This window comes from Myotis nattereri (genome assembly GCF_964212035.1).
Source record: "Myotis nattereri genome assembly, chromosome: 1".
NCBI classification, from domain to species: Eukaryota; Metazoa; Chordata; class Mammalia; order Chiroptera; family Vespertilionidae; genus Myotis; species Myotis nattereri.
The window spans coordinates 24,446,038-24,472,222 of NC_138075.1; the positions used below are offsets into that span (position 1 = coordinate 24,446,038).

The 26,185-nt window shown below is 46.9% G+C and overlaps 1 protein-coding gene across 1 annotated transcript in view; it reads left to right on the forward strand.

Annotated features, from left to right (window-relative positions):
- Positions 1-279: 279 nt before the first annotated feature.
- HEATR4 (HEAT repeat containing 4) overlaps positions 280-26,185 on the forward strand; it is a gene marked incomplete at both ends in the record, with an annotated part of 44,885 nt that continues 18,979 nt past the window's right edge. Inside the window, 9 exons of the mRNA XM_081100367.1 lie at positions 280-1,160; positions 3,081-3,265; positions 4,323-4,463; positions 10,024-10,224; positions 11,551-11,694; positions 14,550-14,729; positions 18,955-19,115; positions 20,519-20,623; positions 25,573-25,691. Of these exons, the coding sequence (XP_080956493.1) occupies positions 280-1,160; positions 3,081-3,265; positions 4,323-4,463; positions 10,024-10,224; positions 11,551-11,694; positions 14,550-14,729; positions 18,955-19,115; positions 20,519-20,623; positions 25,573-25,691 (2,117 nt within the window). The remainder of the gene's footprint in view (positions 1,161-3,080; positions 3,266-4,322; positions 4,464-10,023; positions 10,225-11,550; positions 11,695-14,549; positions 14,730-18,954; positions 19,116-20,518; positions 20,624-25,572; positions 25,692-26,185) is intronic.

Sequence of the window (26,185 nt, forward strand, 5' to 3'; positions counted from 1 at the left end):
TGAGGGGCTGAGCTTTGGGGACAAGTGTGAGATTGGAAGCAAGGGTCTGATGCAAGGAATATTTGGAATGTTGTACCTTTTCTTTTTCTCATCCTTCCAATTCACACGACTTTCCCTCCTCCCACCTATCTTCCAAGTTCTTTTCTTTCTGTATTGCTATGGGTTACCAACTTCTATGACCTAGAGCTCTTACCAGTCCCTCGCATCCCTTTAACAGGTCACGCCTCCAGGCCCTGCCTCTGGACCAGGCAGTGTGGCAGGAAGCACTTCCGGGAAACAATGGCCAGGAACCAAAAGGAAAAGACCTTTCTTCCTCAAGTTCTCTATCGGTCACTCCCCCGACAGCTGAGACGGGGCATGCTTTTCTCCAACCTGAACCCAAGAAGCATGGAGGAGTGCACCTCTATCTCCAGCGTGCCTCCCGTCTTTCACTTCAGCCCGCAGCACTGTGCAGACCTCAAGAGCCAGTATTTTAAAAAGGCGGCTTCAAACCTTACCTTCTCTCAGGAGGTGGTGTGGCAGCGAGGGCTAGCCAGCTTTCCTTACAGCCAGTGCAGCTTCCATCACCTCTACAACGCAGACAGCATCATCCAGCCTCCCCACATCAGGAAGGCCCGGCCTGAGAAACCCGTCAGCTTCAAGTTGTTGGATTCTTCAAGTCCCTCAGCCAGGGTCAGCTCCCAGGCTGAGAAAACAGAAAGTCCTACCTATTTTAGGAAGAAGCTAACGAAGTCCAAGTCAGGAAGCACCGTCCAGAAAAAGTCTTGCCTTCCCATTCCTCTTTGCTGCATGGATCCAGACTTTCTGAGCTTGCCACCTACTCCAGATCTGGAACTGGATGGGGAAACCTGGCTTCTGCCCCACGAGAAGGAGGCCAGAGCCTGGGAGGCCATCGTGCTGGAAAAGCTGGACAAGCGCACGGCCAGATGGATACAGAACAAGCGTCCTTTAAGGCCCGGGGTCTCCCCCAACAAGTGGCAGAGCTTCTTGCGCCAACAATACGACTGGAGCCACATCCGGGATGAGCTCAGTTCCGCCAGCGACCTGGAGCTCTTGAAAGAACTGGAGGAAGCAGAGATGGCGGATTTTGAGGAACAAAGTGTCACCCTGCCCACGGAGGAGAAAAAGCAGCCAGAGCTGCTGCTTCCTGTTTATTATCGGTAGACTGGCTGGGCCCCCGACATGCCTTTAAGAATCCTGGGCTTCCCTTCAAGGAACCCTGGGTGGGCTGGCTTACCCTCTCCCATCAACCTCTTGTGATTTCCCTGCCAACCTGCTCTGTCCATCTGCGTCAAGTAAGGTTTTCAGCCTCAGCACTACCGACATGCTAGGTTGCAGAGGGCTGCGCTGGGTATTGTAAGATGTTTAACAGCATTTTCCTATGGATGCCACTGGTACTCCCCAGTTGTGACAACCAAAGATGTCTCCAGACATTGACACATGGGACAGAATTGCTCCCCGGTTAGAACCAGTGCCATTGAAGGGATTGGTTCTCAGCCTTTCCCTTTCTGCTGATCCAGTTACTGTCCAGGTGCTCCCAGAAATGTAAGCACAGTGAGAGTAAGGAAGGCAGAGCCTCCTGGCTCTGAGGTTTGGTCCTGCCTCCCTTTGGATAAGAAGCCAGCATGTCACTGACTCAAAAACTGACTGGCAGCAGGGCAGAGAAGTAGACAGCCTGAGAAGAGGGTTACTGTGCGTGTCTCAGATTGTTTCCTCCTCACTTATAGCTAGAGGGAGGACTGGAGCTATTATGATACCTCTCATTCCCAAAAGTGAACTAAAGATAAGTGGAAGCTCATTTATTTACCCATTTATTAGTAAAATAGAAATCGCATTCCCACTGCTTTGCGGTTACTTTGCAAAGTGCTGGGAATGCAACGTAAATGAGATAGACATGAACCTATCTTTGAAGGTGCTTACAGTCTGTCCAACAAACATTAAGTAACCACACATAATGAAGTGAGGTACTGTAGGAGGAGGGTCCCCTTCCCCAAGTCCATGTATACACCAAGGGCACCAGTGTTAAAGAAGGGTAATGCCGGGAGGATGGGACTGTATTGTGCTGTCCAGTGGGTACAGAAGGAGTGGCTCCACCAGGGAAGGGGGAAGGTGGCTGCAGTCAGGCCCTTCTGGCAGCTCCATATTCAAGTGGACCTTGGGGTCAAGGCCAATAGTTAGATAGAGGTGTTCTTTAAATGCTCATGTGTGTATGCCTTGAGCTTAAAAAGGAAAGGGAGCCTGGCTGGTGTTGCTCAGTGGTGTGAGCGTCATCCCATGCACCAAGAGGTTATGGTTTGATTCCCAGTCAGGGCACATTCCTGGGTTGCAGGCTCTTCTGTAGCCAGGTTCTTCAGCCAGGTTCGGTTGCCAGGTTCTGTCTAGGTTCTCCAGCCAAGTTCTGTAGCCAGGTTCTGTCCAGGATCTTTTGCCATGTTCTCTCGCTAGGTTCTCTCACTAGGTTCTGTCTCTAGGTTCTGTGTCCTGTTGTCTTGTTACATCTGTATTTATACCAGTTGATTCCAATCCTATCAATCTCTATTCCAAGGGTTAGGGCGTTTCTTATCTCCATTCTAGGGAGTAAAGATTATGTAGCTTAAGCGCAATTGTTCGTAGTTAAAGTGATTAACTACCCGCCTGGCACTTAGTTAAGGGGTTTTATCTCCTCCCTAACTTCAGGGAAAAATCCCTACCTGGGGAAACAACCTTTCTCAGAGAGGTGACCTTGGTTAAAACACATAGCGCTAAGGGGAGCAAACATATTAAGAACAGTATGCTATATATGCCAGGTCCCTTGAAACATATGCTGTGCAGATGTTTCTTTCCTGCAGCGACTGTGTCAAGCAGCAAGGATGGACCGGCTTCCAGCAAGGCTCGATTCCCCAGTAGGGGGCATGCAGGAGGCAGTCAATCGATGTTTCTCTCTCTCTTTCCTTCTCCCTTCCTCTTTCTCTAAAAATCAATAGAAACATATTTTTTAAAAAAATAGGAAAGGGAGTGAGCTGTGGATCTGATGGAAACGAGAAAGTCCATCTCCTACCTTTCCTCCCCCTTTTCTCCCTCCCTCCCTCACTCCGGCCAAGATTGCCCAGTTACTCGCCTCAAGAGCAGGGTGTTGAAACAACGTCTGACCACAAGGCCACTGAGGATATCAACGAAGAGATCATCTGCCAGTCCCCAGTCCAGAGCTACGTCCGGCAGGTGACTCGCCGAGCTGGAAAGTATGCTTACTCCACCGACAACACCTTTGAACAGGAGATTTACTTTGGTAATAGAGCTGGGGCCCTTTGGTGGGGGCTAAGGTAGATATGGAGATGGAAGGTAGCTGGGGGATGACACAGTCATGGGTGTGGATGAGGTCCTGGATGACCCAGGTGTTCATGGTAACATTTCCATAACATTCCCTGGTTACTCTCATACAAGCTATTTTCCTGTGGTTTTTTTTTTTTTTTTTTTTTGCCAGGGGTATGTGTGGGGGGTAGGGGGAGATGTCTGGTGGGGAGAAAATGGTTCTTCTTCTTCCTCCTTTCTCTAGCTCTCTATCTTACTAAGGAGGCAGTGGAGGGTGGGATTGTAAAGCAAGCAAGATTTGGCTTTGGGAACAATCTACCTCTTCTCTGTACACCCTTCTCCCTCCTCTCACTTTGAGACATTCCCCCACTGAGGGGCTAGATTGGAAAAAAATATATCACAGGCTTTGGGGTCAGGCAGATCCGAGGTTAGATCCTGGCTTAATCCTTTCCTACTAACCTTCAGCAAATGATATAATCTCTCTGAGCCTTATGTACCTTATTTGTAAAACAGTATTAAGAAAAATGCACTTACTGTAAACAGTAGACAAGAAAGCATTTACAATGCGTCTTGCCCAACGCCCAATAAATGCCCACCACCTTCCCTTCCAGCTCGCCTGGGCTTTCCCTTTAGATGCCTGGGCTTCCAGGATGCACGATCTAGGTCTGCATGTTCCACGCTGTTTATCCTTTTCTACTCCCATCTTGTTCCTAAAGTGCTATAAACGGAACGTATTCTTAAAGTGCTTAAGAAAAAGTATTGATGGAGAATAAGAGATGAATTAGGTGGCCCTTCATTAGTAAATAGCTTTTCATAGTGAGAAAGGCTCTGCCTTGACATCCAGGCCTCACAGAGCCCGGCAGCCATGTGTCCTAGGGGCTTTAGAGGAGGGTAAAGTGAAATTGGATCTGGCCCTGGTGACTAAAAACCCAGGAGGAGAGAGAAGGAAGGTGCTGGGGACTCATTCTTTCTTTTTTATTTTTTGTCCCCTCTGTATATTTTATTTGACTCATTATTTCTTTATCTGTTCATAGATAAAGTCCAGATCATCCACCGGATTGGTGCAAAGAGAGACCAAATTTTCCTGGAGAACCTCAACCAGTACCACAAGCAGCTAGCTAAGGTCTTCCCGGAAACCCCAGAAAGGTGGACCTCCCAGCCAGTTCCTGAAGCACGTAAGCAGGAAGCTGATAACGGGCATAAAGATGGAAGTGTGGCCGTTTCTTTTCTTTTAAAAATTCTCACCGAGAATGTGTTTTTATTGATCTGAGAGAGAGAGAGAGAGAAACATTAATGGGTTGCTCCCTCTCCCCCCCCCCCAACCACCTGTTTGTGTCCCAACCAGGGATTGAACCCGACCGACACCTGCTGGTGTAGGGGACAATGCTCCAAACAACTGAGCCACACTGGCTCGGGCACCATTTCTTTAAGGTCCCTATTTCAGAGGGCAGGGCACCACCAGCATCCGGGAGAGTCTCTTCCTACCGACTAGAAGTCATCTCGCTGCCCTGGCCATTGGTTGGGCATCATCCCATGCACGGAAGGGTTGGCGGTCAGATTCCCGGCCAGGGCACATGCCTAGCCGATCGATGTTTCGCTCTCACATTGATGTTTTTCTCCTCCCCTCAATAAAAAATCTTTTTAAAAAATCATCTCATAAAATTATAAAATAGTAACTATAACTAGGAAGAGGTTTTGTGAAGCATTCATTCAGTTGAAATAAAATAAAACTTAGGTGTAATAAGTGCCAATAATTCCATCTTAATGCTTCCAGGGGATGCTTATCAGACCCTGATCGAGTACTCTGCTCTTTTGCGTTGGGCTGGCCTCCCACTCCATACTCAGGCCAATATCTGCTTCTCAGGCCATAGTAGCATCCTCTACCAGTACATCATTTTGATTACGTGAGACAGAGAAGGTAGAGAGAGGGAAGGAAAATAGCCAAGAAATGAGCTAATGAAACAAAAAGTGCCCATTCTCCAAGAGACTGTGTATCCATTTCCCATGACTCTTTTCTTTGCAGTGTCACTGTTGAGGTGGTCCCCTCATGTGCAGAAACTAGTAGCAGTAGTGACCCATTCTTTTCCCACCCACCTCTAAGCCTCTGTCTCTAGTGCTGCCTGGCTAGCTATCAGTCATTAGAGTAGAGATGCTACTCATGGTGGCTATGCATAGCTTCCCCAATACCCACACCCACTCCTCCTTTGTTGAGGACCGCTATTATAAAGCAGTGGAGAAAGCACCCCAGCAGAGCCTTGGGTTAGGTCTTGGCAAGTCACCTTCTGGAGTTTTAGTTGCTTCATTAAAACGGAGACACTAGCCCTAGCCAGTTTGGCTCAGTGGACAGAGTGTCAGCCTCTGGACTGAAGGATCCCAGGTTTGATTCTGGTCAGTGGCACATGCCAGGGTTATGGGCTCAATTCCCAGAAGGGGACCTTTGATTCCCAGCCAATCAATGATTCTCTCTCATCATGGATGTTTCTATCTCTCTCTCCCCTCTCTTTTCCTCTCTAAAATCAATTAAAAAAATTTTTTTTTAAAAAATTGAGACACTAATCATTCCTATAGCAGGGCACTTTTGTGATACTTATTGATACTTAGGTGACTTTGTGAATATGTTTTATAAACCATTAAGTGCTGTACAAACTCAAGGCACTCTTATTAGTACACTACTGTCCCCACAAGCCAGCTCTATTCCGCATGTCCTCTGCTCTGAGAAAAGGCAGACCCACAGAGAAAACGTTGATCAGTGGTTGCTGGGTGACAGTTGCACAACTCTGCATATATATTAAAATACCACTGAATTATATATACTTCAAGAGGGTGGAATTTACAGGATGTGAATTCTACCTTAATGAAGCTATTTTTAAAAAATATATATTTTTATTGATTTTTTTACAGAGAGGAAGGGAGAGGGATAGAGAGTTAGAAACATCCATGAGAGAGAAACATCGATCAGCTGCCTCCTGCACACCCCCTACTGGGGATGTGCTCACAACCAAGGTACATGCCCTTGACTGGAATCGAACCTGGGACCCTTGAGTCTGCAGGCCGACGCTCTATCCACTGAGCCAAACCGGTTAGGGCCTTATTATTATTTTTTAATCCTCTGAGGCTCCTGCTGCTTTCATAGAAACTTCACGACCTATCTCACTTGCTTCATAGGCACCTTCTCCCCAATAGAGCTGGATACCCACCTTTTCCCCCAGAACACAGAACATTTAATGAGCTAATGCTGTAGGTTTTTGACATCAAATCTCTCTTTAAAACAGTACTTGAAATTGATCTGGGGGAAGTAAAGTCAGAATAGTAATATATACATACATCTTCTTAAAACTATTTTATTCACCATCTCATCTCAGGAAATACTGGATATGAAAGAACCTGGAAATAATAGAAAACTTCCTGAGGTTAGATGTTCATAGGTTCCCCCCTCCCCCGCCCCCTTTTGATTGAATTGAAAAACTTAGATGGTGATTCCCTTAAAATGATTAAAATTCTTAAGAAATAAAGTGTACAGCCCTAGTTTGCTCAGTGGATAGAGTGTTGGCCTCAGGACTGAAGGGTACCAGGTTCAATTCTGGTCAAGGCCACATGCCTGGGTTGCGGGCTAGATCCCCAGTAGGGGGTGTGCAGGAGGCAGCTGATTAGTGATTCTCATCATTGCTATTTCTATCTCTCCCTCCCTCTCCCTTCCTCTTTGAAATCAATAAAAATATCTATAATAATAAAAGCATAATATGCTAATTAGACAGCCGAATGACCTTCTGGACGTCCTTCTGGACGAAGCCTGGGCTGTGTGGGCCAAGGCAGCCACCGTGGCTGCGAGGGCCAAGCCCCTTGCACGAATTTTGTGCTTCGGGCCTCTAGTATTCTTTTAAAAAGAAAGAAACGAAGTGTACAGCCTGACAGAAAACTCTCTTAGTGTGCCTAGATCATCATGGTTCCTATATACCAAGCACAGGTTTTACAATACACATCACAAAGGTACCATCTGTTTCTGCCAACAAAGTGCACTGTGCCTTTTCTCCCATAGACAGTCAAAGGGTTGTTTCTTTTTATGCTCCCTTTAGGTGACTTCTGAGGTGGGAGGTGGCAAGTGGATGTATTTCTACCTGCCTGGAACTCATGGGCTAGAAGTAAAATAAATGTTGGTAGTTGTACATGTTTATTCTCTTAAGACTTTAACTGGCAGTGATTTAAGACTTTCTGACCACATAGATTTTAACTCCCTGGGCAGGGGGATACAGGAGGAACAGCTACTTCTCACTTCCAGAAAAGGGATTTTAAGAAGGCAGAGAGAAGTGGGGGAATGTCATATGGCCAAGGATCTATTCACTAGGAGCTGACCTGTCTGGAGCTGGTTCTATGGCTTCTGGCTGTGCACATCCTACACTGCAAAGGAAGGAATCCCTGAACTCAGGGTGACTGAGTTCCCCCAGTGTGATCAAGCTGGGTGAGCACCATTTTTAGGGTGTGCTCTACAGGAGCATCTGAGCTAGATTGCCCTTGAGTCTCACAGGATTCTTTTTACATTAGAAGAAGTGGTAGAAGCCCTCCTTGCTCAAAGAAAAGAATTGATTCAGAGCAAATCTAAACACATTTAAGTTGGAATGAGATCTGGAAAAACAGAAACTGCTGATAGTGACAGATTAGAACATGAAACTGAGAAGCAATGTGGCAAATAATGAAATTAGTAGTCTGGAAATGTTTTGTTTTCTTTTTAAAATATATTTTTATTGATTTCAGAGAGAAAGGGAGAGGGAGAATATCAATAATGAGAGAGAATCATTAATTGGCTGCCTCCTGCACACCCCGACTGAGGATTGAGCCTGCAATCCAGATATGTGCCCTGACCTGGAATCAAACCATGATCTCTTGGTTCATAGGTTGATGCTCAATCACTGAGCTACATTGGCCAGGCCAGAAATATTTTTATCTGTTTTGCCTTCTTTGCTACATAACTACTCCTCTGAGAAAGACGCTTTCTGAATCTCATATCAGGGATCACATTAAGTCTAGAATAATATAACAGCTATAACTTTTTATATAACAACTAGCCTATCTAATAAAAGAGTAATATGCAAATTAACTGTCACTCTGTCACAAAGAAGGCAGCGCCCATAGCCACAAGATAGCGGTGCCCAGTCCCCTCAGCCCAGCTGCTGAAGTGTCCAGGCCTGTTGGCCAGGCAGGTGGCAGGGGAGGTGGGTGGGGGGGGCGAGTGGCAAGGCTGGATCCGCCCACTCTGGCGGTGGTTCCAGCCTCACCGTTCCATCGCTGCTGGAGTGTCCGGGCCTGTCACCTGGCCAGCGGCCATGGGGGCAAGCAGCGAGGCATGACCCACCCACTCCAGTGGCCGATCCAGCCTTGCTGCTCCGCCGCTGATGGAGTGTCCCGAGGCAGTGAACACAGGAGCAGAGCTGAGGCAGCGGGGACAGAAGGGAGCGAGGCAGTGGAGAAGGGCAGGCTTCAATCCCTTCTTTGCTTTGCTCTGGCCAAAAGAAGCCCTATTCTTGCAGGAATCTTCCTGCAATGGGCCTCTTGTACTTATATAATATTAGAGGCCCGGTGCATGAAATTCATGCACTCAGGGTTTGTGTGTGTGTGTGTGTGTGTGTGTGTGTGTGTGTGTGTTGGGGGGGAGGGTCCCTCAGCCCGGCCTATGCCCTCTTGCAGTCCAGGAGGCCTTGGGGGATATCTGACTGCTGGGGAGTGGGCCTAAGCCATCATTCGGACATCCTTAGTGCTGCCACAGAGGTAGGAGAGGCTCCCACCACCACCACTACCCTCGCCAGCTGTGAGGCCGGCTTCTGGCTGAGCAGCGCTCCTGCTGTGGGAGCACACTAACTACCAGGGGGCAGCTCCTGCATTGAGCATCTGCCTCCTGGTGGTCAGTGCACGTCATAGCGACCAGTCATTCTGCTGTTTGGTCAATTTGCATATTAGCCTTTTATTATATAGGATTTTCTTCTGTTCTCAAAGTTCCAACTGTTATTTGTCATAATTAGGAAAAATTCAGAGATGCTAAAATCTTTAAAATTTAGCAGCTGGCAGGACCATTCTTCCTCCCAAATTAAAAGCATAAAAAGAACAATTAAACTAGGAATTAATGGCCCATTATACTCTAAATTGCAATATATCAAATATCATATTTTAGGAGCAAGCCCTTTTACATCTATAATTATAAAAACCCAGTGGCCCTAACGCTGTAACAACCAAAGACCAGCGCAGATGGGCAGGGCTGTGAGCGCGGCGAGACGCGTGTGGATGGGCGGGGCTGCAAGTGTGTCAGGGCTGCCAGTGCGGGTGGGCGGGGCTGCACAATTTTGTGTGCTGGGCTTCTAGTAGAAACATATTTATGTGCCTAAAGGCTGCACAATTTTGTGTGCTGGGCTTCTAGTATAAACATATTTATGTGCCTAAAGGCTGCACAATTTTGTGCGCTGGACTTCTAGTATAAACATATTTATGTGCCTAAAGATTTATTACACTTATAGAAAGGCTTGTAAATAGCTCAGCTTCCCCCCCCCCCCACCTTTCTCCCCCACCATCGTGGCTTCTCATGTCTGTAGTCACAGCTCCCTGTGCCACTTGTGCTCAGTTCCCTTTATAACGACAGGAAAGTTTGCTCTTGAGAACACTGTTTTGCCTTGGTCTTAGTCAGAAATAGGAATGAGCAGCTGGTTGGAACACAGGGCCTAGGGCAGGACCTCATACTGGCACACTGCACAGCTTGCAGGCCCGTGAAAGGAGCCCCGCGCTGGACTGCTTTGCCCACCCCAGTCAAGGATCAGCTGGTGCAGGGGCCTGAGGACATGTCCACTAAGGCCAAGAAACTGAAGATGCAGGCGGATTCACTGAAGGAGGATGTGCCCTGGAAACTGCTGGTCCTGCGGAGGATGCTGCAGGAATGGAGGACCGCCTGGGCTCTGAGTGAGTGAAGGGAATGGGGGGCGGGACATCAAGAGGTATCGGTATGTATTTGTGGAGGATGAGAATCTCAGCTTGGACTAGTGTTTCTCAGTCTTTGAAAATCCATCCCTCTCATAAAACATAAAAATCTGGTTGCCTCATCAAGGTTAGACTAGACAAGAGCCTTCTTTTCACACAATGCTAGTTGACGTATGAATACTTTTTGCATGGGTGGGTTTTACTTCAGTAGTCTGTGGAAACACACTATGTTGAGAACTCTTCACAGGCAGGGACCCTAACTTACTGACCTCTGAAACCTTATGTTCACTAAATAATGCATGAAGGGAAGGTTGAAACACGCTGTCCAAGCAATGGAAATGTAATGGTGGTCAAAAAAATCCCAAGAAACACTTATAACTATTTTATTCACATGGTAGTTGTCTGTGGTATAAACCACCCCTCTCCAAAATTCATTCCTGGAGTTGGGATTATCCTATATTTACTTTGCCCTCAGAGATATGGGAGTAGAAGTCTGAGTGCCTGGGGCAGAGTAGGCACCTGGCAAGGACTGTTGAAAGCTATAAGATTTAAGGACTCCAGGGCTGCTGTCTTTCAGAACCCAGGAAACTAATTTAGCTAGTGCAGGAAGAAGAGAGGTGATCCATTTCATAAACGGGATCAGATAAACATAAAAGAGTTGAAAAAGAGATACCAAGTGAAAGCCACTATTAGGGAGCAACTACAGATGGTGGGAGCACTGAAATGAAAGCTTGATACCTACAAAGAGAGCAGTTAGCAATACAATGAGAATGACCTTGAAAGCCAGATGGAGGAGCCCTCAAAGGCAAGGAAACCTGAGGGTATCTTGCTAACCTTTGTCTAGTTAACTCATGCACTATTCAATCACTCAACATGGTAGATTCTAGTATTATTCCCATTTTACAAATGAAAAATCTCAGGCTCAGACAGGTTAAGTAACTTACCCAAGGTCACACAGCTAATAATTGTGATTCCAAACCAGGTATGTCTGATAACAAAGTGCCCTTAACCACTATGTTTTATTGCCCCTTTTGTTTCCCAGATGGTACCGGTGAAACTATTTAAGAGAGAGAGACAGAATATAGGATGAGATTTGGGGCGGGGGGGGGAAGTTGTTTGGGACTGAACTAGAGAGTATAGGGATCATCAGAGAAATAGCCTCCCTAAGGATCCCATCTCTGAGGCCCTTTATTTTTCTGAGCTAATGTTTTGCTTGAATTGTCCTGGCGGGGTGGGGGGTGGGGGGCCTGCAGTATGTATCTAACCCTGACCAAGTGGTTCTCGTCTCACTTTGTCCCTGTGTCACAGTCATCGAGTGGCGCCATAAGACAGTAGAGGGTCTGCTGCGGGGCTTGGTGGACATGCATGATGATATTCGGATCCAAGCCATCACCACGTGTGCCACCGCCGCTTTAGAACGGCCCCGGATTGCCATCAGGCAGGGGGACTCAGGTGAGAGCCAGAACTGGACTGCTTGAGCATACTATCTACAGGTTTCCCCTGCGATCCAACAGTAGAACGCTCCTATGAAACCCTTTGTAAGCCAAAGTGGCACGAAGCGAAGCATTATCTCCCACTTTCTGAAAGTTCGAATGTGCCACTTCGTTTTCATGGAAGTCATTAGTATGGTAATGACATTTTTTTAAATGTGAAAATCCTCTTCAGTTTTCTTTCAGTTAGCAAAAACAGGTTTAACAAGACACAGGATGCAATGATCCTATATAATAAAGAGGTACTATGCAAATTTACCACCACACCCTTGCACAAGATGGCCACCCCATGTTGTCAAAATAACCACCACAAGATGGCCGGCAGGGGAGGGCAGTTGGGGATGACCAGGCTGGCAGGGGAGGGCAGTTAGGGGTGACCAGGCTGGCAGGGGAGGGCAGTTAGGGGTGACCAGGCTGGCAGGGGAAGGGCAGTTGGGGGCAATCGGGCCAGCAGGGGAGCAGTTAGGCATCGATCAGGCTGGCAGGGGAGTGATTAGGGAGTGATTAGGCTGTCAGGCAGAAGCAGTTAGGGGCAATCAGGCAGGCAGGCAGATGAGCGGTTGGGAGCTAGCAGTCCTGGATTGTGAGAGGGATGTCCCAGATTGGAGAGGGTGCAGGTTGGGCTGAGGGGGACACACACCCAGTGCACAAATTTTGTGCACCGAGCCTTTAGTGGAAGCTGTAAATGCCATTGAAAGGACATAAAACCAATGGACCCTGATTCCTCAAGCACCCTCTCAGATATCACCTTTTATGTGAAGCCTGTGCTGACACTTTTTCTTCTCTGCTGCAGGTAACATCCTAATATTATTCCAGTCCTAATATTTATCACTCTATCATAATTGTTTACTTTTCTGCCATCGCTAGCAGGCAAGGAACTCTCTCAGGGCAGGGACTATTTGGCTCTACAAAACTGCCAGGTTTTTAAAGTTTCATTTCACTTATATCCTGTCTATTGAGTTCCAGATATGGGCATTTTTCCTTCAAGTTTTCAAATTTGTTGCTTCCTGTGCTGGAAAACTCTTCCTCTCTTCGTATGATTAATTTCTATACTTTCCCTTCAGTTTTCAGCTAAGGTGTCACCTACTCTTAGGAGTCTTCCCTGCCCCACTACCCAGACTTGGTTTGGTGTCCCTGCTAGACATGTGTCCACACATATACATTTTTTATTATAACTGCTTATTTCCTTGGGTATTAAATGGGATGATATATTTTCAGTGCCTGGCACATAGAAAAAACCTTCAATAAACAGCAACATATATCATAATCTTATCCCCAAATCTTCCACATACATACAAACATCGTTATCTTCCGCCAGAACTATGCCTTTCACGTGATCCCTTTCACGTGTCCTCGGTGTCTAGATTTTGTTGTTTGCTCCCCACACCTTCCCAAAGAAAATGATCTCCTCATTATTTCTTGAGATGATCAATTGCTTCCATTCCCCTGAAATATATATTTCCATCTAGGTCATTCTTAACACATGGCGTAGTGGATTGCAGCAGTAGTACAAAGGATAGATTAGAAGTCCTAAAACCTTAGTCACAGGTCCAGCTTCTTGGAAGTCAGTTAACTTCTGAGTTTCAAATTCCTTATCTATCAAGTGAGGATAGTTGTGGACAAAAGGTTAATAAAATCCTTCCCCTTCTACTTGAGAATTTGAGCTTTAATTAAATGCATACCTGCTACTCTGCTAACCTGATAAGGACAGGAACTATCTTTATAGGCAACACTGTTTCTGATAAAAATGCACCCTGACTGATTAGTTACATTTGGAGTGGGAAGAACTATGAATGAAATGTAAATATGTAAAGGGGCACCATCCTTTGGGTTTCCATGAATGCTGTGACTTATATAACAGCATTTCCTTTAGGGACCCTAACATGATATCTGTGGAGTTGTTATAAGAGATCCTAACTCCAGTGAAACATAAGACTTGTCCTCAAAGTGTTTTCCGTAGTCCTGAGGTGTCCCCAGAGGGATCTGTGGAATGCTATACAAACCACCTCAGGAACTCTGGCCAAAAGGAGTGCCTGAGGCTGCCCTGTTGGCAAACTGTGCTCCCATCCTATGTCCTTCGGAAGACTGGTACTGAGGGGCTTATAACAGTGTTGTGGGCCTGTTTGTTAAACATACACATATTTCAGGTGAGCTCTGCAGTAATATCTGCCTTGTCTACTTCAATAAAAGTTGGAAGAATGAATGAGTATGAAAACACTATATAGATGGCAAAGCACTACCTAAATATAATTGCTATTATTAAAAATAATAGCCCTAGCCAGTTTGGCTCAGTGGATAGAGTGTCGGCCTGCAGACTGGAGGGTCCCAGGTTCGATTCCAGTCAAAGGCATATGCCTGGGTTGTGGGCTCGATCCCCAGTGGAGGGTGTGGAGGAGGCAGCGATCAATGATTCTCTCTCATCATTGATGTTTCTCTCTCTCTCTTCCTCTTCCTTCCTCTCTGAAATCAATAAAGAAATATATTTTAAAAAATAATATAAAAGTACAAAATGTAATGTAAAAATACAAAAACATATAGGGTAAATAGGTTGATTTTTATCACTAAAACTAATGGTGAAAGTCACCATAGCCTAGCTGGAAACATTCTTCTTTGGCTTGAATATACCTTCTTTGAGGCCAGATGATAAAGGATGGAACTGGCATACCCAGCACAGAAGTGAGTCATAAAATCCTGCCCATTGTAGGGGCCCATAGAGGTAAGCACCTGCGGCTGGTATGCGGCTATGGGAAGGAAGCTGTGTTTCCGAGAAAAGCAAAGGGGCTAGCACTCCCTTCTTCAGCTCTCTTTTGATCACAGACGAGAAGACTGTGGAAGCCCCATCAATCCAGGACTTGCCAGAGGTTCTACTCCCGCCTCTGGAGGCTGCTCTTGGTGACCAGAATTTCAATGTGCAGATGGCAGCAGCAATATGCCAATATGCTATACAGTCACATAATCCCCTTGCCCAGGACATCATGCATACTGCCCTTTTGAAAGGTGAGGAACTCTCCGATTCTTCTGACCTGGGAATATGGGGTAAAGAGGAGATATCCTTTTTTTTTTTTTTTTATAAATATACTAGAGGTCCAGTGCACAAAAATTTGTGCACTTGGGGGGAAGGGGGGGGTCCCTCAGCCTGGCCTGTGCCCTCTAGCAGTCTGGGACCCCTCGGGATTTAACGACCTGCTGGCTTAGGCCTGCTCCCGGGCGGCAGAGGGCAGGCCCAATCCCTAGGTGCAGCCCCTGGTCGGGCTCAGAGCAGGGCTGATTGGGGAGTTGGGGCGCTGCCCCCTGTCATGCACAGAGCAGGGCGGATTGGGAGGTTGCGATGCCACCCCCAGTCACGCTCAGGGTAGGGCCGATTGGGGGGTTGGGGCACCGCCCCCTGTCACACTCAAGGCAGGGTCGATGGGGAGGTTGCGGCGCCACCCCCTGTCACGCACAGAGCAGGGCCAATCCGGGGGTTGGAGCGCTGCCCCCTGTCACGCACAGAGCAGGGCTGATAGGGGAATTGGGGCACCGCCCTCTATCACCCACAGAGCAGGGCCGATCAGGGGGTTGGGACGCCACCACTCTCACACTCAGGGCAGGGCCGATGGGGAGGTTATGGCTCTACCCTGTCACACACAGAGCAGGGCCCGTGGGGGGGTGGGGGGGTTGGGGCGCCACACCCTGTCACACACAGAGCAGGGCCGATCAGGGGGTTGGGGCGCCGCACCCTGTCACACACAGAGCCGCAGCGTGATCAGAGGTTGCGGAGCTCCCCCCTATCAGGCACAGAGCAAGGCTGATCAGGAGGTTGGGGCGCCTTTCCCTGTCACGAACAGAGCAGGGCGGATAGGGAGGTTGTGGCCCCACCCCCTGTCACACACAGAGCCTCAGGGCGATCAGGGGGTTTGGGCGCTGCCCCCTGTCACACTGATCCTGGTGCCGGGAGGCCTCTCAGCTCCACTGATCCCGGTGCTGGGAGGCATATTACCCTTTTACTATATAGGATAGAGGCCTGGTGCATGGGTGGGGCTGGCTGGTTTGCCCTGAAGGGTGTCCTGGATCAGGGTGGGGGTCCCCACTGGGGTGCCTGGCCAGCCTGGGTGAGGGGATGATGGCTGTTTGCAGCTGGTCACACACCCTTCAGGGTTGGGGTCCCCACTGGGGTGCCTGGCCAGACTGGGTGAGGGGCTGAGGGCTGTTTGCAGCTGGTCACACACCCTTCAGGGTGGGGGTCCCCACTGGGGTGCCTGGCCAGTCTGGGTGAGGGGCTGAGGGCTGTTTTCAGGCTGGCGGGTGATGGAAGCTCCCAACCGCTCCTTTTTTTCTTTTTAATTCTGGGCCAGCTTTAGCTCTGAGGCTCCAGCTCTTAGGCCTCCGCTGCTGAAAGTAGGTAATCGAAACAATGTATAACTCCAGCTCTGACTCCAGCTCTGAGATCCCAGCTCGCTGAAAGCTGGCTTCTGGGGTTTTTTTTTTTTAGCTTCTATATTTGTTAAAATGTTTCAAACTGCAGGCTCAGAGGCCTGCAAGGCAGGCGGGGGACTTTGGTTTCCTCCGTCACTGAAGCAAGCAAGCCTCATGTTAGTTTCAAGCTGCCTGGCTGCCAGTTAATTTGCATATCTCCCTGATTAGCCAATGGGAAGGGTAGCGGTCGTACTCCAATTACCATGTTTCTCTTTTATTAGATTAGATATTTTATTGATTTTTTACAGAGTGGAAGGGAGAGGGATAGAGAGTTAGAAACATCGATGAGAGAGAAACATCGATCAGCTTCCTTCTGCACACCTCCTACTGGAGATGTGCCCTTAACCAAGGTACATGCCCTTGACCAGAATCAAACCTGGGACCTTTCAGTCTGGAGGCCGACGCTCTATCCACTGAGCAACCGGTCAGAGCAAGAGGAGATATCTTACCATTAGCTTCTCCATCTGTTACTCTCCATTGTCATGTCTGTGATGTCTATTGTATTGGATTTCAGTTCATCTTAGAACATAGAAAAGGTAGTTCTTCCTAGGTACTTTGACAAAATAGGTACACTGCCACCTAGTGGTGTTTCATAGATGTGTTTGACCAGAAACCATGCCCTTTCACACAACTGGATTTTGTTTAAATTGAAAATATGATGTAACAATATTTAAGAATACTTCCTGAAAATTAAAAATCACCACTTGAACACATCATGCTTCCATTTGTGCACATTAACTTATAGGCATTGTCCACATGCATTCTTGGAGTAGTAATACAGCAAAAAGGTCAAGTGATATGCCCAAGGTGCCTAATTGCTCAGAGATGTCCTTGTTCTTTGGGAAATTGGGAAAAGACAACTGACAGACTGGTTTGTCCTCCTGCATATAGAAGCTCAACAACTTGTTTCATTTGTTTTAAGAAAGCCTCCACTCCAGACTTCCCAATCTCAAAGGGGAGGAAAAACTGTATCTCTCAGCCAGGCCAGAAGTGCCTCATTGCTGTTACCTAACAAGAATCTGTTAAGATTTAACTCCCCCACCACACACACACACATATGTATATTTTATTCTTTATAATCAACAAGCCACAGAAGACAAATTCTATGATCACATTTAATTCTCTCTAAAGGGTGCGATCCAAAGCAGAAATCTTCCCTTTTCCCATAGAAAATGTAAGCATAGCCAATGAACCAATCTTTTTTAAAAATTTATTTATTTTTTAAAATACATTTTATTGATTTTTTTACAGAGAGGAAGGGAGAGGGATAGAGAGTTAGAAACATCGATGAGAGAGAAACAGGGATCAGCTGCCTCCTGCACACCTCCTACTGGGGATGTGCCTACAACCAAGGTACATGCCCTTGACTGGAATCGAACCCAGGACCCTTCAGTCCGCAGGCCGATGCTCTAGTGCAGTGGTTCTCAACCTTGGCTGCACATTAGAATCACCTGGGAATCTTTTTGCAGTCAAATGCTCTACCACTGAGCAATACCCCCTGGGAATCTTTTTAAAATCCTGATTTCTGGGCCCCATCCTCCGGAAATTCTGTTTCTTTGTTATGGGGTGAAGTCACAACACTAGTAACAAAGAAACAGAATTTCCAGAGGATGGGGCCCAGAAATCAGGAGTTTAAAAAGATTCCCAGGTGATTCTAATGTGCAGCCAAGGTTGAGAACCACTGCTCTAGCCACTGAACCAAATCGGTTAGGGCTGAACCAATCTTTTTAACAAGAAAAATAAAAATGCAATTAGGGTGGGGATTGGATAAGAATTGAGTACATGTTAATTTACACATTGGGATATTTAAATCTTGGAAACATAGAAGTCATTGAGAAATATTTTTATTCCAAAAGGGGCCGGAAAAAAGTATTCAGGTCTTTCACTTTCTGCCCTGGATATAGGGAGCTGGAAGGAGTGTTACTCCCACCCTTACATTAAAAAAAAACCTTGACTAACTTCAAAATACAGTGCGGCCTTGACTTACGAGTTTAATTGGTTCCGAGCCCCGAGCTCGTTAAGGAGCTCGTTAACTCAAATTACTCTATCAACTCAATGCAAAAAATCTGCCGAGACACAGCTGGCATCTCAAAAAACTCGTTAGTCGGGACACTTGTAAGTCAAGGCCCCACTGTATAAGGACAGACAAGGCCTACAGGGAAAGAGAAGACATGAACACTCACTCACCTGAAGTAGATACAGCTGGGACCAGTAAGAAGCATTCAGCTAGAACTGTGGTCAAATTAGTGAAGGCCAAGTACAGGCTAGATTAGAAGAATATGTGAAATCTGTGAGGATATCAGAGATTGGAGAGCCCTGTATCCTCTTATGTGCTCTTTTTCCACTAATCCCAGTGTGTGGAGTAAGACCCTCACGAGATGGGACATAGGGATGAGTCCTAAGAAGTACCCAGTGTGGTGCAAACCCAAGGGAAGAGATCCTGCTCCCCTCTCTCTACTACATAACAGACACCTTCATCTGTAGCAAAGTGGGAGTGGAAGAGGAGGCAGTACCTTAGGAACCTGATGCAATTCATTGCAGCTGGGGAAGATTTAACTTTGGAGATTAAGATTTTTCAGTCTATATTTAAAACCCTGATATAATCCATTTAAACATGGTTAAATATGGAATTGGATTTCTAGACTGAGAGGGGCACAGGGGAGTGAGAGATGAGCCACGTAACAGCCTTGGATACCAGCCCAAAGGCTGTTCTCTCTGCGGGGTAAACAGGTCACCTACCTGGACTCTATTCACCCCACCGTGGCAGGTAATAGCGTGGACAGCTGGGCTGCAGCTCAGTGCTTGGCTCTGGACGGTGTGGACATTTACCCTGTGATTAAGAGGATCCTCCATCAGCTGTTTCACAAGAAGAATGAGGACACCGAGCACCAGGCTTGCCTGCTCCTGAGCCATCTCAGTGGGAAGATGGTCTGTATGCATTATAGGGTCAGAAAAAGAAACCAAGTTTGGGGAACAATTGGGTCTCAGTGCATGTAAAGAATCGGAAATGCAGGTGTGGTGGGGTAAGATGATCTCAAGCACAGGTAAAGCTAGACGTGGAGTGGTTGAGCTGGGGTGGAGAGGTGTATACAAGGAAAAGTGACAACAGTTAGCTTAGTCTAGGCGAGAAAAGTAGACTGCAGACAGTTTCTGTGTATGCCGCAAGAGTTATAACATGTAGAATTTTGCCACAAATTTACCCTTGAAACCACACAGACCTAGAATTCTGTTTACTTTCAGCAGAAACATGAAACACAAAGATTGAGGCACATAAAAATCATTTTAGGAGTAAAGGTAGTTAAAGTCAAGAAGAGGAATGCCCAGGCCTGGTAGCTCAGTTGGTTGGAGCATTGTTCCATTCGCCAAAGTTGTGGGTTTGATCCCTGGTCAGGACACATACAGGAATCAACCAGTGAGTGTGTGAATAGGTGGAACATGTTCCCGTCTCTCCGAAATTTAAAAAAATTAAGAAAGCCCCAGTTTTCTGCTCAGATGACAAAATCTGTATTTTGTTTCCTGATTCATAATCCCAGATGTCAGTTGGCTTAGATCAGTGATTTTCAACTGGTGTGCCAAGAATTTTTATTAAGATTGTTTATTGATTTTTAGAGAGAGGAAGAGGGAGAGAAACATTGATGTGAGAGGAAACATCGATCAGCTGCCTCCTGCACTCCCCCTACTGCAGATGGAGCCCCAAGCCCAAGCATATGCCCTGACTGGGAATCAAACCAGCAACCTTTCGGAGCATGGGACGAAGTCAAACCAATTGAGCCACACTGGCCAGAGCTATTTTGTTATTTTTAAATCCTCACTCAAGAATATGTTTTTTTAATTTATTTTAGAGAAGGAGGGAGGGGAAGAAAGAGAGGAGGAAACATCAATGTGAGAGAGGAAACATTGATCAGCTGCTCCTGTATATGCTCCAACCGGGAATCAAACTTGAACCTGCAACCTTTTGGTGTTTACGATGACGCTCCAATTGCCTGAGCCACCCGGCCTGGACAGTTTAGCTTGTCAAATAAAAAAAGGGACAATAGCCAACACAATAGTCCAGTGTGAATGAATCAAAATTAGACCTACTTTTTTTTGTCAAATTGGCAAAAAATATATTTTTGGTGTGCTGCAGAATTTTAGTAATTAGTTTACGTGTGCCATGAGATGAAAAAGGTTGGAAGAGCACTCCACATTTTATAACCTATTCCTTGCTAGGGATGAGTATCTCACATGTCTGTGACATTATACTGGATGCCATGTTAGGATGGAAGTTCTTCAAGGTTCTAGTACCTGTCAAGATGATCATGAACACCCATCCAAGTCTTTCATTTCCTCAGACCCTGATACACACCATGCTTGCAGTGGAGCTGAATAGCCATCAATGGAAGGATCGGGTTGTGGCCTGCCGGGCTCTTTCACGGGTCAGTGGAAATGTCTGTTTGGTAAGTCTTCTCTTTCTGTGTTTCCAGGATAAAGTCTATGCTAGAGAGCCTTCCACCTTTTGCTGCTATCTAGTATCCCATTCTTACCAAACAGATCTCTGTCCTATTCATTTATTATTGACTAGAGGCCCGGTGCACAAAAATTTGTGCACTCGGGGGGGTGGGGGGGGTCCCTCAGCCCAGCCTGTGCCCTCTTGCAGTCTGGGACACCTTGGGAGATAACGACCTGCTGGCTTAGGCCTGCTCCCGGGTGGCAGAGGGCAGGCCCAATCCCTAGGTGCAGCCCCTGGTCGGGCTCAGAGCAGGGCTGATTGGGGAGTTGGGGCGCTGCCCCCTGTCATGCACAGAGCAGGGCGGATTGGGAGGTTGCGATGCCACCCTCAGTCATGCTCAGGGTAGGGCTGATTGGGGGGTTGGGGCACCGCCCCCTGTCACACTCAAGGCAGGGCCGATGGGCAGGTTGCGGCACCACCCCGTCACGCACAGAGCAGGGCCAATCAGGGGGTTAGGGTGCTGTCCCCTGTCACTCACAGAGCAGGGCCCATCAGGGGGGTTGGGGCTCCGTACCCTGTCATGCACAGAGCAGGGTCGATCAGGGGGTTGGGGCGCTGCCCCGTCACGCACAGAGCAGGGCCGATCAGGGGGTTGGGGAGCTCCCCCCTGTCACTCACAGAGTAGGGCCAATAGGGGAGTTGGGGCACCGCCCCCTGTCACACACAGAGCAGGGTGAATCAGGGGGTTGGGGCGCTGCACCCTGTCACACTCAGGTCAGGGCCGATGGGGAGGTTATGGCTCTACCCTGTCACACAAAGAGCAGGGCCCATGGGGGCCGGTTGGGGCGTCGCCCTCTATCATCCACAGAGCAGGGCCGATCAGGGGATTGGGGAGCCGCCACTGTCACACTCAGGGCAGGGCTGATGGGGAGGTTATGGCTCTAGCCCGTCACACACAGAGCAGGGCCCATGGGGGGGGGGGGGCGGTTTGAGGCGCTGCACCCTGTCACACACAGAGCCGCAGGGCAATCAGGGTGTTGGGGAGCTCCCCCCTATCAGGCACAGAGTAGGGCTGATCAGGGGGTTGGGGCACCTTCCCCTGTCACGAACAGAGCAGGGCGGATAGGGAGGTTGTGGCCCCGCCCCCTGTCACACACAGAGCCGCAGGGCGATCAGGGGGTTTGGGCGCTGCCCCCTGTCACGCTGATCCCGGTGCTAGGAGGCATATTACCCTTTTACTATATAGGATAGAGGTCTGGTGCACAGGTGGGGGCTGGCTGGTTTGCCCTGAAGGGTGTCCTGGATCAGGGTGGGGGTCCCCACTGGGGTGCCTGGCCAGCCTGGGTGAGGGGATGATGGCTGTTTGCAGCTGGTCACACCCCCTTCAGGGTGGGGGCCCACTGGGGTGCCTGGCCAGTCTGGGTGAGGGGCTGAGGGCTGTTTTCAGGCTGGCGGGTGACTGAAGCTCCCAACTGCTCCTTTTTTTCTATTCTGGGCCAGCTTTAGCTCTGAGGCTCCAGCTCTTAGGCCTCTGCTGCTGAAAGCAGGTTTCTGGCCTTTGTTTACCTTCTGTATTTGAAACAATGTTGCGATCCTGCTGGCTGAAGCCCAGCAACTAAAGCAGGTTTCTGGGGTTTTGTTTAGCTTCTATATTTGTAACATAGTTGCTTAGAGTTGCAGCTCAGAGGCCGGCAGTGGCAGGCAGGGAACATTGGAGTCCTCCGTCACTGAAGCAAGCAAGCCTCATGTTCGCTTCCAGCTGCCTGGCTGCCGGCCGCCATCTTGGCTGGCAATTAATTTGCATATCTCCCTGATTAGCCAATGGGAAGGGTAGCGGTCATACGCTAATTACCATGTTTCTCTTTCATTAGATAGGATTTTAGAGAGAGGAAAGTAGGCAGAAAGAGAGAGCCATTTATTGTTCCACTTATTTATACATTCATTGGTTCTTTTTAAAATATATATACTTTTATTGATTTGAGAGAGAAAGGAAGAGGGGGAGAGACTCATTGATCGGCTCCCTCCTGCACGCCCCACACTGGGGATCGAGCCTGCAACCCAGACATGTGCCCTGACTGGGAATCAAACCATAACCTTCTGCTTCATAGGTCAATGCTCAACCACCAAACCACACTGGCTGGGCCATTGGTTGATTCTTGTATGTGCCCTGACCAGGGAGGGATCAAACCCACAACATTGGCGTATCCAGGTGATGCTCCTAACCAAATGAACAACCCAGCCAGGTTTCACATGACTATCTTTTACCCCAAACCAGAATTATCTTCAAATGTCAACGTCTTCCTGTGACTTAAACCACTGCTTCTCAGTTTGGTGGCCATCCATAAATTGTTTATAACCCACCCATGAAATAGGCAAAAAAAACCCAATAGAGTTAAAAAACTTATTATAGTCGCCCTGGCTGGGTTTCATAGTTGGTTAGAGAATCATCCAGACACACTATGGTTGTAGGTTTGATCCCTGGTCAGGGCACATACAAGAATCAACTAATGAATACATAAATATGTGGAACAACAAAATCAGTGTTTCTCTCTGCCTCTCCCTCTTTCTCTCTAAAATCAATTTTTAAAGAAACTTTTATAGTAATTTGACTTTACCTCAATATCAGTGTACTTTTTAAGTATCAATGACATTTTCCCACTCAAATACTGGTTCTCTATCACAGATAGTTTAAGAAGCACTGACTTAAAACTACCCAACAACCCAATTACACCAGTGTCTATGCTGGCTTTCCCTGAGTGTTTAGTAAACACAAAGAAGGTATAAAACAGTCCCTACTTTTAAAAACTGACATTATAGTTGAAGTAACAAGACTAACAGACACAAATGATTCAAGAACAAGCAATAAATGTAAGGTGTTCTTAAAACTTTTCAGAGAGAGAGGAGAGTAGTATAGGCTGAACTTATCAGTTAAAGTTCTGTGAAGGAGTGTGGGACAGCTGAGCAAGACTTGGATAGAATTGAAGGGGACTTCTGGCATGGAAATCTTTTTTAAAATTTTTTATTGTTTAAAGTATTATAAATGTCACTTTCCCCCCCATTAACCCCCTCCATTTCCCCCAGCCCCACCCCAGGCCTTCACCACCCTATTGTCTGAGTCCATGGATTATGAATATATGCATATTCTTTGGCTGATGACCTCCCACCCACCCACACTCCTCCTGCCTTCCTCCAAGATTCCGCACAGCATGGAAATCTTGAGCATCATTTAGGCTTTCAACTAACTTTCTTCTTGCCATAATTTTTAAGTCATCTTCAGCTATCCAAGTGGGATTTTCTCCTTCTTCCTATGTGTCCCTATATCTTTTCCTTATAACACTGAGTACCTCCAGAATGGCCCAGAACATTCCCATTCCCATGACAAGTGAACACCCTCCATTCCTTGATCCTCGCATTTTGGTGTGCAAAGCAAAAAATCTGGCCGCTCAGTGTGATCACCTGAAGACATTTTAGTCTGAATTAATTCTGTCTCAACTGCTATAGCACCCTGTTGCTAAAGTCCTCGACAGGAAGCACAGGCGTCACCTGGGAGCTGTTAGAAATGCACAATCTCACCTCAGGTGAACTCAATCATAATCTGCATTTTAACAATATCATCTTAACATCCAGTTCATCTGCACATTCATCCCCTTAGCAGCTATCTCTCAGGACTAAAAGTAAAAAGACATGCAGAGCAAGCAGGGGACAGGGTAAAGATGAGAACGTTACATCAGATTGCTGGAGTTAAGAAAGGTAGTATGGCCCTGACCGGTTTGGCTCGATGGATGGAGTGCCGACCTGTGGACTGAAAGGTCCCAGGTTGGATTCCAGTCAAGGGCATGTACCTTGGTTGCATGCACATACACAGTAGGGGGTGTGCAGGAGGCAGCTGATCGATGTTTCTCTCTCATCGATGTTTCTAACTCTCTATCCCTCTTCCTTCCTCTCTGTAAAAAATCAATAAAATATGTTAAAAAAAAAAAAAAAAGAAAGGTAGTATGTCCCTCAGTTCACCCATTCAGTAAGCAAGCAGTTTCTGGCCACATCCTACATTGCTAGCACTGGGGATGAAAGATAATGTCTTCAGTTGGTTATAAATAGCTATAACAGAAGCAGTTTTAAGATAGTATGAGTATGGGGATTTTCCCTATGCTTACAGAGGAGAGTTCACTGAGGAGATGACTTTTGAACTAAATCAGAAAAGCAGAGTAGGAAAACATCAGGTACCAGGTAGGGGTGAAAAACGGAGATGTTTCTAGCAGGGAGAATAGCTCAGACAAATTCACAAAATCAACTACAACTGTAATAATCTTTGTCCCTTCCCCTCTGGGAGAAGTATCAATATACAGAAGTATCAACTGTTCTGGTTTGTTAATCCTCACCCGAGGATATTTTTCCATTGATTTTTAGAGAAAGTGGAAGGGAGCAGGAGAGACAGAGAGGGAAACATTGATGTGAGAGAGACATCAACTGGTTTCCTCCTGCACATGGGGCTGGGGATTAAGCCTGCAACCAAGATATGTGTCCTTGACCGGAATCGAACCCACAACCCTTCAGATCCCATCTTACCTGATCAACCCGAAGAGAGCATTACCCTGAGCTTCCCTTGTTGTGCACAATACACTCACCATTCTGTGGGGACACAGAATGAGATCAGACCCAGGAAGGTGAGGGGATATATATAGGTCACATAATTACTGAGTCAAATAGGCCAAGGCCATAGTATTGTAGTTTGAAACATGAGCTTAGAAAACAGACCTGGGTCTGAGTCCTGGCTCCAGCACTCAACTTAACATTGGGCAAGTACATCTAAACCTGCATTCTGTCATCTGTAAATGGTTATATCTGCTTTATTGGATTGTTTGAGAGGATTAAGTGATGGGTAAAATCTCTGAGCACAGTGTCAAGTACAAAACTGATATTCAATAAATGGCAGCTAATTATTACACCTACTCATAGGATATGAAACATAAGTTGATCCAACTGATGTGGAGTGACTGGAATAAGGAAGTAAGACAAGCAGCTGCCGAAACTCTGGGGCGAATGAATCTTGGGAAAGAGCTGCATGATACAATCAGGTAAACTGAGGCAACATGAAGAAAGAAACTTTTCTATTCTCAAAACATGTTCAGAGGCCCTGGGATTTAGCCAGCCAGCCTTTGGGGAGCTGCTCCGTATGCTCAGCATTGTACGAGGTGCCACTGCAGGATTATTTTATTTTTTTTAGATAAAACAAAAGGTTAACAGTCCTTATAGATACTAACAATGTGGCTAAGGACAGAATCATTCAGTGCCTACTAGGTGTTAGTCACTATTTTGGTGATTACGAGTTCAAAAGTATGACATGATTCTGATTATACAGGCAAGATACACAAATATCTAATAAGGTCAAGTTTCATGGAGGACAGCTAAGACTACACAGGCAAAGAGAAGGAAAGACATTTGGGAGCCAAATATAGAAATGGGCATGGCACAGGTGAAGGCAGCAAAGAGAACTGTAGCAAGCAAGAGGTGCATGTTTGAAAGTGTCTTTTATTTAGTCATTCAACATAATTAGGTAATAGGGATTCAA